Source organism: Poecilia formosa, unplaced genomic scaffold (assembly GCF_000485575.1).
Source record: "Poecilia formosa unplaced genomic scaffold, Poecilia_formosa-5.1.2 Scaffold385, whole genome shotgun sequence".
NCBI lineage: Eukaryota > Metazoa > Chordata > Actinopteri > Cyprinodontiformes > Poeciliidae > Poecilia > Poecilia formosa.
The window spans coordinates 457,957-472,261 of NW_006800324.1; the positions used below are offsets into that span (position 1 = coordinate 457,957).

General features: G+C 37.9%; 1 protein-coding gene across 2 annotated transcripts; it reads left to right on the plus strand.

The window, feature by feature from the left end:
* The first annotated feature begins 1,718 nt into the window (after positions 1-1,718).
* Positions 1,719-14,305, plus strand: LOC103154402 (serine/threonine-protein phosphatase 2A 55 kDa regulatory subunit B alpha isoform-like). 2 transcript variants are annotated; one of them, XM_007575668.2, is made up of 10 exons: positions 1,719-2,024; positions 5,051-5,119; positions 6,304-6,401; positions 6,485-6,650; positions 7,120-7,232; positions 7,344-7,521; positions 8,889-9,053; positions 10,212-10,381; positions 11,352-11,443; positions 12,699-14,305. In XM_007575668.2, exons 1-10 carry the CDS (start codon positions 2,018-2,020, stop codon positions 12,976-12,978), a joined length of 1,338 nt encoding a protein of 445 aa, XP_007575730.1. In that variant the 5' UTR covers positions 1,719-2,017; the 3' UTR covers positions 12,979-14,305. The 2 variants fall into 2 exon arrangements, with proteins under 2 accessions (XP_007575730.1, XP_007575731.1); XM_007575669.2 differs by lacking the exon at positions 1,719-2,024 and adding an exon at positions 4,533-4,627.

Below are 14,305 nucleotides of genomic sequence, written 5' to 3' on the forward strand. Positions count from 1 at the left end.
TCACACCAAAGGCAGTAATATGTTGATAGTTAATCTATGTTATGTAAGTTATGTAGACGTAATATTGTTCTCTTCAGCTGGTTGTGACTCTTTTATATTGCATGTATTGGACTGTACATGCAATTTGTACCCCTGTTTGGACAACTTTTGGGCAGTGGCCAAGAGTCTCACCCTGTCTTTAAGGGCGAGACTCTTAAAGACAGGGTGACATTCATGAAGAAGGAGGAGTTCAAGTACCAAAGATACTTGAACTCCTCTTGGGACAAGATCTCATCCTCGACCCAGAAAATACACTCTATACCCTTTTCCAGAGACAACTGTCTAGGATTTGGAGATGCTGCTCTAATGAAAGCTGAAGATTACAATCTGATAAAGCTAAGAGGACAACATCATCTGCCAAAAGTAGCAACCTGATCCTGATACCTCCAACACGGATCCCCTCAACACTTTAGCTGTACCTAGAAACTATGCCAATGAAGGTTATGAACTGAATCAGTGACAAAGGGCAACCTAAATACAACTCTGACCAGAAATGATAGTAATGTTGACCCCGGTTGTAGAAGGACCAAAAGAAGCTTGGTGCCCCATAATCCCAAAGTACGGCCCACTGGACTCCTAGAGGGACACAGCCAGACGTCTTCTCCAAATCCACAGAAACAAAAAATTAACTGTCAAGGCCCTGACAACTTGTGTCTTTTTGTTTGTTTTGTTTTTTGGGGGGGATTTTGGGCTTGTAATTCTCCCATGAAGGACATAATTGCACATTCTCTTGATATCGTTGTGGGTTCGTTTTGGATCACCTTCATAAGACATCAGTTTGCTTTTGGGGTTAAAGTATCCAGTATTTGGTAGAGGGACTAATACCCACAAATACTTGACTCGCTTTAAGGATGCTTATAACTGTCTATTAACACTTATAAACTGAAGAGATTAATTCTTCATTAATTCTGCATTAATACATACAGTGGAAACTAATGCTAAGCTAGGTAGTTAGCTAGTGCTGAGACAGTTTCCCCTGAAGGTAGCATCTACTGTAGGGGTGTCAAACTCATTTTCATCTTGGGCCGCATCAAGGTCACAAATGTCCTTAAAGGGCCGCATGTGACAGAATGTAACAATTAAACTACTCGTTAAGAAACTATTAAAATATTATAGCGTGTTTGATAAGTACTCCATCCATCCATCCATCCATCCATCCATTTTATTTACACCCTTGTCCCTTAGTGGGGTCAGGAGGGGTGCTGGTGCCTATCTCCAGCTAACGATCCGGGCGAGAGGCGTGGTACACCCTGGACAGGTCGCCGGTATGTCGCAGTTGATAAGTACTCCTTAAAACATAAATAATTTTAACATCTTTTCACATTTATGTTATTTGGTCCTATAGAAATGAAAACTAATTTGATTTGACTTGTAAAATAATATCTAAGCACACAACTGTTATCAGTCTATGTGACCCTCTCAAATCTAAAGGGCCACATAAATAGCTATGATGGGCCGCATTTGGCCCACGAGCCTTGAGTTTGACACCTGTGGTGTAGAGGGTGTTCCTATGTTTTTGTATTTGATAGATAGATAGATAGATAGATAGATAGATAGATAGATAGATAGATAGATAGATAGATAGATAGATAGATAGATAGATAGATAGAAGGCGCCTTCTTATTTCCTGCGATACATGCGCGCGCATAAGAGCCCTCTGATTCACGTGCGGAAAACGTCTGGTGAGGGGTGGGGAGGAAGAAGAAGAGAAGAAGTGACTTATGGGATGCGAAGTAGCCGGGCGGCTGACAGACGCACGGAGGGGGGAAGAGCGGGTGACATCCACAGGAACCAGCTGAAGGAAGAGCGGGAAATAAAGAGGGGGTGTAATAAATTAACTGGTTATACGGTTCATTTGGGGCGCAACGTGCAGGTTTTGCACACCGCCATCGGATCCTGAGCGGAAGAAAAAGTTCAGATCCCACGGATCAGCGCGTGGGAGTGGGGAGCAGGATCGAGCTCCGCTGCGTGTCTCGTCATGGCAGGTAATTCAGCCTGGAGCTGGGTTTCACCCCGTCCGACCGCCGGTCGACTGCTTGGTTCTGGTTCGTAACGACTCGTTTTATGTTGCGTGGGGGTAACGGAAGCTAACCAGCTAGCCAAAGTTAGCAGTGCTAACCCTTAGCTAGCCAGCAGAAACAAGTGTCACCCTCCGGACTGGCTGTCTCTGCCGGCTAAAAATGACCGGCCAGCTGCTGGTAGCAGATGATCGCTGGTAACCGTATCGCTGGCACAATTTTTGCAAGCTGACAGTCGCTTTAGCCGAGCTCTGCTGCAGTTCTTTCAGCTCTAACGGTTCATTATCAAGAGTTGCGCTCCGGTCCGGCCAACCAAAACATGAAACTGGGAGGTTTGCTTTGACTGGAAAATACGTGTTGGTTTCCACGGGATGTCTAGTTGTCCCTAAACACACCCCGGCTGCTGGCTTTGACGAGGCGAGGCGAGCCGTGGCGTTAGCGCTGCTGGTGGGAATGTCGGCTACTTTCAGAGAGCCGGATCACTTGACTCGGATCACCCAAAAGAACCGTCTGCTTCTTTCACGACCACTTTGTAAGAGACGCACACGTGTAATTAAAGATATTATTCTATTCTCTAAAATGTGATCCTTGGGAGGGGCTGATGACGTCACGAAAGGCAAAATGAAATACTTTATTTATCCCAAAGGAAAATTTTGAAAAATATCCGATATTCATCATAGGGACATTTTAGATGGAGATGTTGTGTGAAGGCCTGATCTCCAGTAACAGTCAGTGTTCCAACAAATCTGAAAAAGCCTCTGACTGAAGACATGCATTGCTAATCCACCTCTGTTGTTTTTGCTGTTCCCCTTTAAATCTCCAGTCAGCATACATTAGTAAAAACAACAGCAGTCGAGTAGATTTTTACATATTTTATAGATTCTGAGTTGGATTTAAAGGGCAATATCAATAATTTTTCCTAACTTTTCTTTCTCTCCTTTCATCACAGCATGTCTGTTGTTACTTTCAGCATATCAACCATTAAAATTATACATTAAAAGTCCGTTTAAAATAGTTCCTGTGTTATTTTCAGCTCTTGTTTCTGATTGCACTATTGATATCTTATGCAGCTCCAACTGCAGATAAAATATTTTTTAAAATTGTAACTGACCTAAAAGAAGTCTAGTTTAGCGTGATTTAATGTCTCCTAAATTAAATTAATTGCTTTTTTTATGTTTGCTTCCATCTCTCAGTATAACTTATGTGATTAAAACATGTAAAGAAGAAGATTACTTGTTGTTTGTAATATTTATTCCTGGATATTTGCTGCTATTCTGCAGTTGTGCTGAAATCTGTTTATCTGTATACCTGAAAATCACTGGTCCATCGTAGCGTCAAGTCCAAACAGGAATCTAATCTGAAAAAAAATGCCTTCAGGGCTGTGAATATTTCACATGTAGATATTAATATCTACAAATATATATACATGTGTAGTTTAATGTTTAAAATCTTCCAAAGATTCAGTGTTAAAATATATATTTATAAATTTCTTTTGAGCTGTAATATCTAAGCTTCTTGTCAATTTATTTGTGTTTTTTAAGCAGTGGTTGTTTCCTTGTAGGACAGATTTAGATGAGACTGTTTTTCTTTAACAAAATAAAAGGTATTTTACACTTAACCAGCTGTCATTCCAACATTTAAAGGACTGAAATGAAAGCGATGGCCCACAGTTCTTGGTTTTGATTTTTATGGCAGGATAATTGAGCGGTTTAAAAAATGTTTATCAACATTATCTGCGAGCTGTTCTTGAGAAATGGAAGAAAACTGAGCCCAGACATGCGCTGGTATGAGAACCTCACAGTGTTACAACCACAATTTCACAACTATGAAGTATTTCACTCTACAAATGTGTATTTCTTTCTTTAAAACAACAAAAACTTTTTCTTTGCCTAAAAATTTAGACTAATCATTAGAATTTTAACATGTTATAAATAAAATGTACTCTAATTTTGACCTATAGGCTTAATCAAAAACAAAATTAGAATAAACAGACACAAAGTTTACCTGTAACTAATGAAAAATGTTTGCAGTGGTTTTCTAACTAATTGATCAAATCTTTTGCATTCCTTCCCACTGATCATTTGTTTATGCAGTTCTGACCCCAAAACAGAAGCTGGATCTGATATCATCATAAATGGTTCCAGTTCTCATGAGCCCATATTTATTTAATCAAAATGGGAGCAAAGTTTCTTCCTTGGCTGTTAAAATCTCATCAGAACGTCATAAAGCAGCAGTCTTCAGTCAGGGGCTTTTTCAGATAAGGTGCGAGATGGACTGCTACTGGAGATCCTTCCTGTAAATCACAGGTGTCAAACTCCTGTCCTCAAGGGCCTCTGTCCTGCAACTTTTAGATGTGTCTCTGCTGCACCACACCTGAATAGAATAATTAGGTCATTTGCAAGGCTCTGGAGAACCGATCTACACAGGGAGGAGGTAATTAAGCCATTTCATTCCACTGTTTTTTACCTGTGGCACATCTAAAAACTGCAGAACAGCGGCCCTTGAGGACTGGAGTTCGACACCCCTGCTGTAAATAGTGTTAACCACAGAACTCTGACCAGAGCTGTTGGGTAATCGATGTCTTCAGTTTTGTATGATCTGCTGTTGAAATTAAAAATGAAGTTTCTTCTGAGTTTTACTGGAACACACAAGTTGTGTGGATGTTAAATTTGTAAAATATTTAGACTGTTTTATCTTTTTTTAGACAAGTTTCTCTGCTTTAAGGCTCAGTTTGCGACAGAAGTTAAAGAGGATGTTTGTAAGCTTTTGCAACACCAGCCTGTTATTTATTGCTTACTTCATGACGTTGCTGAAACTGGACCTTTTTTATTCACAAATTTGAAAACATTAGCAGGAAAATGACCAAATGTGCAGTTATTTGACTTATTATCTCATGCATTTATAATTTAAATTGGAGTGTTTCTGGGTTTATTGATGCAATAAACCTGTAACATGATAGAAATGTAATCTAACAGGTTTTTTCCTTCTGAAAGGACCCGGAGGTGACATGCAGTGGTGCTTCTCCCAGGTGAAGGGAGCCATTGACGACGACGTAGCTGAAGGTGCGATTTAAAATAATCCTTCATACGGCAACATTTTGCTCCAAATTTAATTGATTCTGCTTGGTTAGTATCTGATATCAGAGCTCTTATGTTGAAATGTTTCCTTACTTTTCTCCAAAGTTTATCCGAAATTCCTAAAAGTTTTTATAACAGGAAACCCTTATGGTTATTTAGTAGCCAAATACTTGGACGATTAATCGATTAGTATAATGATTAATCGATCTGTTGTTTTTTTAAATTGGCACATTCTTAAGATTTTTCATTTATCCTCCTAACTCCTATTATATAGTATTAGAAATGCAATAAAAGATGCAAATAATTCATTTTTTAAGGGGAAAATAAACATTTTATTGCCCAAAACGCAAAAACTGCATTTCTTTAGTGAACACTTGCAGCTAAAAAAAATACTTTTACATCAACATGTGAAAAGTTCAACTCTTTCTGCTTAAGTTAACATTAATACAGTGTAGAGCTAATCTGGTGATTATTTTATTGATTGAAAGTTTGATTAATATTTGAACAAGGTGAAGCTAAAACTGAAACTTTTGAAATTCTGGGTAAAACATCTACAAAAAGTTTTTTGTAATTATCTTAAATGAAAAACTTAAATGTATTTGGTACAGTTTTTCCTTAGTTTTCACGTTCCAGTTAGTGATTAATCGATTACTTAAATAGTTGACGATTATTTCAATTATTGATTAATCGTGATTAATCGTCTCAATCCGAATATTTTATTTGACAAATCAGCACAAAATGGTTAAACTCTTACAGGTTTTCTTCGGGGGTTGACCATCGTCCAATCAGCTCTGACCAACTTCCCACAGTATGATGCAGCTGCCACCATGTTTCATGATAAAATAAATCAAAGTTTAAGGATATAACAAGAGAAAATGACTCTGCAAACTGTAAAACACCCCGTTCTGGGCCTCAGGCAGCACAAAGGCCCCTCACTACAATCTGGTCGCTCATTGTCTTTCTGCTCCAGTGGAAATTAAAGTGTGTGCGCGTGTGTGTGTGTGTGTGTGTTTCGGTGTGAGGAGTCCAGGATGTGAAAGACAATTTGAGTAACTGGAGCGAAAATGGAACCGATCACGTTCCGTCCGGCCTCCTTCCCACCAACACAGACTGCTACTGCTGCGTTTAGTGACTAAATGTTTTCATTCTGATGTCGTTTCTCTGCCCAGCCGACATCATATCGACGGTTGAGTTCAACCACACGGGGGAGCTCCTCGCCACCGGAGACAAGGGCGGCCGCGTCGTCATCTTCCAGCAGGAAGTAGAAGTAAAGCCCTCCTCAGTGTTAGGTGTATTTGTTTTAGATTAAATCGCGCTTTGTCTCATAAGTGTCCGCGTTTCTTCTGCCAGAACAAGAACCTGCCCCAGTTCAGGAGCGAGTACAACGTTTACAGCACCTTCCAGAGCCACGAGCCCGAGTTCGACTACTTGAAGAGTTTAGAAATTGAGGAGAAAATCAACAAGATCCGCTGGCTTCCCCAGAAGAACGCCGCTCAGTTCCTGCTGTCCACCAACGGTAAAGCTGCAGGTTTTATCGCCCAAACATTTCTCCTCTGCGTTCTTCAGACCTGAACAAGGAGGAGAGTTGATAAAAAAAACCTTCAGTTAGACATGTTAAAAGCTGGATTTTATTTATTCTCAACTAGAAACGCACAATATATTGGCAAAAACATCGATATCAGCTGATATTAGTTATTTTTTTAACACATCAGTATCGGTTTGATAAATAAAACTGGACTGATATGAACAACCGATATTTATTTTTATCCATTTCTGTTTTTTTTCCCCAAAGTTGTTAAAACCGTAGTAAAATGTATATAATATTGGTAAATATCAGACATAACAAAAATACTAATATCGGGTATCGATATCAGCCCAGATCTTTGTATCAACACAAATTAAAGGCAGAAATATTCAAATCATTTTAATTTTAAGCCATAATTATGAATAAACATAATGCCATTGGTTTTCTTTTCTTGTTGCAGATAAAACTATAAAATTGTGGAAAATAAGTGAAAGAGACAAGCGACCAGAAGGCTATAACCTGAAAGAGGAAGATGGCCGATACAGAGATCCCAACACGATCACGGCACTGCGGGTCGGTCAGAACCACACCATGATGCTGCCGTGATGCATTCAAAGGAAATCAGAGAGTTTTTATTAGTTTTTCTGCACATTTCAGTGAATGAAAGTCGTTTTCCTGCTGCAGGTCCCGATTTTAATTCCCATGGACCTGATGGTGGAGGCCAGCCCTCGCCGGGTGTTCTCCAACGCTCACACCTACCACATCAACTCCGTCTCCGTCAACAGCGACAACGAGACCTACCTGTCTGCAGACGATCTGCGCATCAACCTGTGGAACCTGGAGATCACCGACCGCAGCTTCAGTATCCTCAAACACAACCTGAGAGACTTTATTTACATTTAGGGGTCCGGATTGGGGACCAAAATTGCAACATTTGTTACATTTTCAGCTGCTGCATCACCTTGTCAAACCATCCAAACTAATATAAAAACCTATTCCACCCCTCGCCTGTGGTGGCGCTGCACTGAGAAATACTGAAGGAATCGACACAAAACCTCTGAAGAAGACGTTGATCACAACTTCCTGCTTCATAAAATGTAAACAAAAATGGAGAACTGTCAGATTTTATCGGTTGAATGATTTCTCTATTAATATACTACTGGTTTCGACATCGCCTGTTAGTCGCTAACGCTGGCGGCCATTACTGTGAGTCACTGAGTCACGTAGGCAAAACAAGACCGTTCCAGTAAGAGCAGGAATGTGTCACAAAACTGTTGGTAGCTCTTTATTTCTTACTCGATTTCTATAAAATATGTTTTGATATTTAAAATATGCATTCTCCCTAAATATAAATCTAAAAAAATTTGGTTTCTGTCAAGAGAGGACGGAGCAAATTTCACTTTTATATTGGTCAGTCATTTAATTTTACATAGTTGCCGCCATTAAAATTAGATTGTTGAAATTTAATAAACCATGGCTACTTTATGAAATATTTCATACTATTTGATGGTTATAAATATCGCTACTTTCTACAATCAAACGAGGCAGTTATTAGTCCAATTTTTGTCGTTTTTATTTAAGGGAAAATAACGCTGATAAACTGTCAGGACATCATACGCGTAGCACAAACTGACGGCTATATCTGTCAGACAAGTATACGCCGTCATTTCCACATGCTTTAATTTAATCAGCAACATGACATCATGACGTAGAAGTTAGATCGCCATATTAACAGCTGTATGACATCCCGACTTAGCGGTTAATTAGTCAGACCATCATCGAGGAACAGGGAGGCGAGTTTCGACGGGCCGTGTTTTGTAGTTGACTGTAGCTACAGCTAGATCCTCTTTAAATACACTTTGAAACATCTAGTATATCCATCTAGTTTTCATTGAAAACAATTTATTGACTTATTTTTGTTGTATCTGGTCGCGACCAGATTAGTTGGTCTAATGTGGAAATGACGGCGTATACTTGTCTGACAGATATAGACCAGATTAGATGCTGAACTGACAGCTCCTCTAAATGTGGCGGACCTCGTAGTGCGCATGCGTACTCACTACACGTATGCTGCTCTGACAGCGAAAGCTCATCTGAGAGAACACCCGGCTTTCTTTCTTTCTTTTTTTTCTTTGATTACTAATTTTCACCTCCCAAAACGAAGCGGAGTTGAATCAAACTGTGTGAATTCAGCCGTGTTGTTGGCGCTCCCTGACTGCGCCTCCCCAGACATCGTTGACATCAAGCCGGCCAACATGGAGGAGCTGACCGAGGTGATAACGGCGGCGGAGTTTCATCCTCTCCAGTGCAACACCTTCGTCTACAGCAGCAGCAAAGGAACGATCCGCCTCTGCGACATGAGGGTGTCGGCTCTCTGCGACAAGCACTCCAAGCGTGAGTTGAGCAGAAACATTAAAAGGAAAAACGATGCGAGTAAAATCTAAACTTCATCAATGAGAATAATAATAAAATGTCAGATTAGCGTCATAGGTAGGTACTGAGACTTTTATTTCTTTTAAATTATAAGAATAAAGTAATATAATGTTAGCTGAATAGAAATGCTATGTTGCCAGAAGAGAATCGTAAAATTACTTGAAAAAAGTTTTAGTTTTTAAGATCTGATGTAACCAGCTCCTCTAACTCTTGATTTTTTTTATTTGAACAATAGTTTAACTTCTTTAACTTTATTCTTGTATTTTGACTTTTTCTCATATTACGACTTTTTGTATCATTCCAACTTTTTTCTCGTATGACTTTCTAATATGTTATTTTCGCATTATATATTTTTCTCTCATGGTATTCTGACTTATTCTTTTTAAATATTCTTTTGAGTAATTTTTTTACTTTTTGTTGCATGACTTTATTCTCGTATTACGACTTTTTCCCACATTATTATTTCTCATATATTATGACTTTTTCTTCATAATACTGTGACTTTTTTATCGTATTATTACGACTTTATCGTATCATCATGAATTTTTTTCATGTTTTATTTGGACTTTTTTCAACTTTATCCCCATAATATTGTGACTTTATTACCGTATCGTTAAAATCTTTTTTTGTTGTATTATTGCGACTAATTCTCATAATTTTATAACTTTTTGTTGTATGATTTTATTCATATATTATTGATTTTTTCCCCTGTATTATTCCAACTTTATTCACGTGATTTAGTTTTTCTTTCTTTTTTCTTTAATACTCCTTCGTACTGAACTGCCAGAACCTTTTTGTCCCATTACTTAAATTTCTTTTATCATTATATGGCTGAAAAATGGCCGACACAAGCAACATCACATGATGATTTAACTCGTCTTTCATGAGATCCAAACATCTGAAACTCAAAAAACACATTAGAGTGAGTTAATTTGAGTTAGTGTTAGGTTTTAATGTTTTTATTGGAGCTAGAACCAGTTGTTATTCTGGTCAGCAGCTCTGTAACCTGAGTTTCTACAGTTCATTCGTGACATTAATCATCATTTCCCTCCTGTAATGATGGCCGGGTGAAGTGAGGATCCTCTGGTCACAGCTGGTCTCTGTCTTCTTCTCTTCCAGTGTTTGAGGAGCCAGAAAACCCCAGCAACCGCTCCTTCTTCTCAGAGATCATATCGTCCATCTCAGACGTCAAGTTCAGTCACAACGGACGCTACATAATGACCAGAGACTATTTATCTGTGAAGATCTGGGACCTGAACATGGAAAACCGGCCGGTGGAAACGTACCAGGTCAGAGCGCTGATGCTTGGATCTCCTTAGACTCTGATTGGCTCAAACTGATTCTTTATTTCTCTTAGGATCTGTAAATAAATAAAAATGCTTTGTTTTTATTCCATTTCCTGGATATTCCTGCTCTAATTTAAAAGCTGCCTTTGAGATGTTCAGGTATCCAAAAACGACAAAAAAAATTATACACAAGTAAGAGTAGATATTTCAACTTAATTTTACTTGAGAAAAAGTAAATAAAATAACAGTCAAATAAATTATTCAAGATTAAAAAGGTAGATAAATGCATAAAAAAGCCATTTAAGTACCGAGAAACTGATCAAAACATCAAATATTTATATTTAAAATGTATATAATATAAAGCTGTATGGAAGCTTTCGTATTTAGAAAACCAAAATGAAAATAATTTACATAAATAACATAATTACATACAACATAGTATTAGGGACATGCTAAGAAAACAAAAAGTCAAAGAATAAAGTTGAAATAATACAATAATAGTCAAAATATTAACCCCAGCAACGGCTCCTTCTTCCCAGAAAAGAGTAAATTAATAATTTTAAGTCATAAATAAAATCAGGCAAAAATTAACATTATTTTTTCAATCTAAAACGTATGAAACTTGAATAATAACTGCAGGTTTTTGTCTTTATCTGGTGAATTTCCAGAAATTTTACTCGAGTAAAAGTAGCAGTGATGTACAATAAAGTTACTAAAGGCACAGCGTGGTAAAAGTAAACGTTTTTCCAGTTACTCAAGTAAATGTAACTAGTTATTACTCAACTGACGTCAGCCCCACCTTAAATAAAAAAACACATTTAAAGTCACTCCTTGTAATTCTGCATAGCGGCCACTAGAGGTCAGGATAAACAGTTTGTAAAGGACATTTGCCATAAAAACATTTCATGCATCAGAGCTGTAGGAAGAAGTGATTCTTCTGCTGCTTCACGGCTGTTTGGTTGAATCGTTTCAGGTTCATGAGTACCTGAGGAGCAAGCTGTGCTCGCTCTACGAGAACGACTGCATCTTCGACAAGTTCGAGTGCTGCTGGAACGGAAACGACAGGTAGGAGCACAACGGCCGTTATGACTCTCTAAGAATCCATGACTAATGTGTCGCCGGCCGGGACGCCCAGAGGAGCGTTTTGTTTTCCCTCTGTGTCATCCGCTCAGACGTTTAGCCGATTTGAATGATTCCTCTGTTTAACAGGTTTAATTATCTCCACTCCCTGGATTAAAAACAGGTTCCAGGATTAATTCACAGAGGTGTATTGTATTGTGTATTGTAGATGGAAAAAAGAGTAGTGCATTTCCAGCCGCAAAACTCAGAAATATTGAGATTAATCTTAGAAAATTTCTAGAAAAACAAGGCAATGCACAAGCTTGAAAAGTTGAAAAATTCCTAGAAAAAAAAGTAACTTTTGAGATTGGCCTAAAACAAATTTCTGAAAAAACATGAAATTTCTGACATTGAAAAGTTGAAAATTCCCCTGGGAACATTTTTTTAAAATTTGTACATTTTGAGCTTAAAAGTTGAAAATTTCCTAGAAAGGCAACTCAGTGATTTTGAGAATAATCTCAGAACTTTCACAGAAAAAACAAAAACATTTTTGATCATAAAAAGTTGAACATTTCCTTGGAAAAAAAAAATCAGAATTTTTTAGATTAATCTTAGAAATTTTCTAGAAAGAACAAGAACATTTCTCAGCCTGAAAAGTTGAAAATTTGCTAGGGGAAAAAAAATCAGAAATTTTTAGATTAATCTTTTAAATTTTATAGGAACAGCATGGAAAATTCTGAGTTTAAAAAGTCAAACATCTTTTGAAACTCAAAAGTCAACATTTCAGATTTTTCAAACTCATTTCCAAGACATTTCCGCATTTTTTTCTAGAAATGTTCAGAAATTAATCTCAAAATGTTTGAGATTTTTGGTGGAAATTTACTCTTATTGAGCGATTTTGCACATTTGATTTAAAAGAAAAAGATAGGTAATGCATCTCACAAATTTAGAAGAATTCAACATTGAATTTCACTACATTTATTATCTCCTATTTTCTTTTTTTATAATTTGTCAGTTTGAAAGTGAGAAGCACTTAAGATACAGATGTTTACTTTAAATTTGATCATTTAGCAAAAAATAAGCAGTTTTAAGTCTTATTCTTTGTTTTCCAAATTCCTCTGGGAACCTAGTTGAAATCAACACCAAAATGGTTTTTCCTTCCACTAAACTTTCTTCTTCCACATACTCGTATAAAACCTGGAGTTTTTTCAGTGTTTTTTTGTTTTTTGTTGTCTCTGTCTCGCCCTGCTCTCCGTGGCAGCGTTGTGATGACCGGCTCCTACAACAACTTCTTCCGGATGTTTGAGCGCGGCCAGCGGCGGGACGCCACGCTGGAGGCGTCGCGGGAGAACAGCAAGCCGCTGCAGGTCCTCAAGCCGCGGAAGGTCTGCACCGGCGGCAAGCGCAAGAAGGACGAGATCAGCGTGGACAGTTTGGACTTCAACAAGAAAATCCTCCACACCGCCTGGCATCCGCAGGACAACATCATCGCCGTGGCAACCACGAACAACCTCTACATATTCCAGGATAAAGTGAACTAACGGAGACGAAGGGCGGGGTTAAGGTTTAACCTGCAGGATCATCTGGAGGAGCTCCGTGACCCCTGTGTGACCTTTATGTGGACGGGGGTCTCCAGTCGTCCGCTGCCTTGTTGTTAAAGTCGTGCCAATGTTTTTCCTTTCGCCTGCCGACCCGACCTTTACATCTCATCCCGTCGTTTCTTCAAACTTTGACTAGACTTTTTTTTATAAACAGTCCCTCTGATTGGTTCTCTGGTAGAATTAAAACAACTTTTTTTTTCTTTTGTCTCCCATGACGTTGTGGTGTTTACATTTCTCAAAGAAATCACATTTTTACTCATTTCCTTCATGATTTTAAAATCACAGGTTGTCCATGTCTGAGCTACGACGGAGAATTGGGGCCATAATAAGAAAAAAAGGAAAATAAAGAATTAAATTACAAGAATAAACTCAAATGAGAACAAAGCTGCAGTAGTATAAGAATATAGTCGTAATAATACGAGAATTGTTGTAATGTTACTTTATTCTTGCGTTATTACCACTTTAGTCTCGTGATATTATGACTTTATTCTTGTGTTTTTACAACTTGTATTATTTTGACTTTATTTCTATATTTCAACTTTATTTTAATAATATGAATTTATTCTTGTATTACAACTTTGTTCTCACAAAACTATGACTTCATTCTTGTGATACTGCGAGTTTATTCTAGTCTTACTTCGACTTTATTCTTTATATATTATGACTTTCTTGTAATATGACCATACTCATGATACTGTACTTTATTCTGGTATTTTTATTTATTTTTATATCTTCTTAGCGTGTCCCTAATTCTCCGTCTTACTCTCCCAAACTCCAGAAGTTATTCTTTTATCTCCCTTCAAGATGGCCGTCTTTCTGCATCGGATCCTCTTCGTCTTTTTTTATTTTTATTTCTCTGTGCTGCAGCAGTCGGGTAATAAAGAAAGGCTTTACAATGATAATGTCGTTAATATTATGATTGTCATATTTATATGAAATACTGTTGAAAATGCCGCCGGTTGTTTTCCGTCCCACTTTGTGAAACAAAGCTGGACTTTTAGCTTCTTTTTCACATCTTAAGTTTCACACTGGACTCTTTTTGTGCACCAAACTCAGTCCTCTGGATGTCTGCGTTGTGACTGCGATTTAAAAACCGTAAAATTATTTGAGGCACTGAATAACTTATTTTAACCACTGAAAACATTACTGTCATAAGGATTTTTATTTTATTTTATTTTTGGGACGGGGATTCCTCCAGTAATGTGGAATTATAATTTTACTCTGATGGTGGAAGGAAAGGGAAAAATAAAGGAATTATTTTGCATCG

Excerpts from the sequence above, each read along its gene's own strand:
- LOC103154402 (XM_007575668.2), top strand. Across the intron at positions 5,120-6,303 it reads TGACGACGACGTAGCTGAAG|CCGACATCATATCGACGGTT; the intron begins GTGCGATTTAAA and ends TTCTCTGCCCAG. Across the intron at positions 11,444-12,698 it reads TGCTGGAACGGAAACGACAG|CGTTGTGATGACCGGCTCCT; the intron begins GTAGGAGCACAA and ends TCTCCGTGGCAG.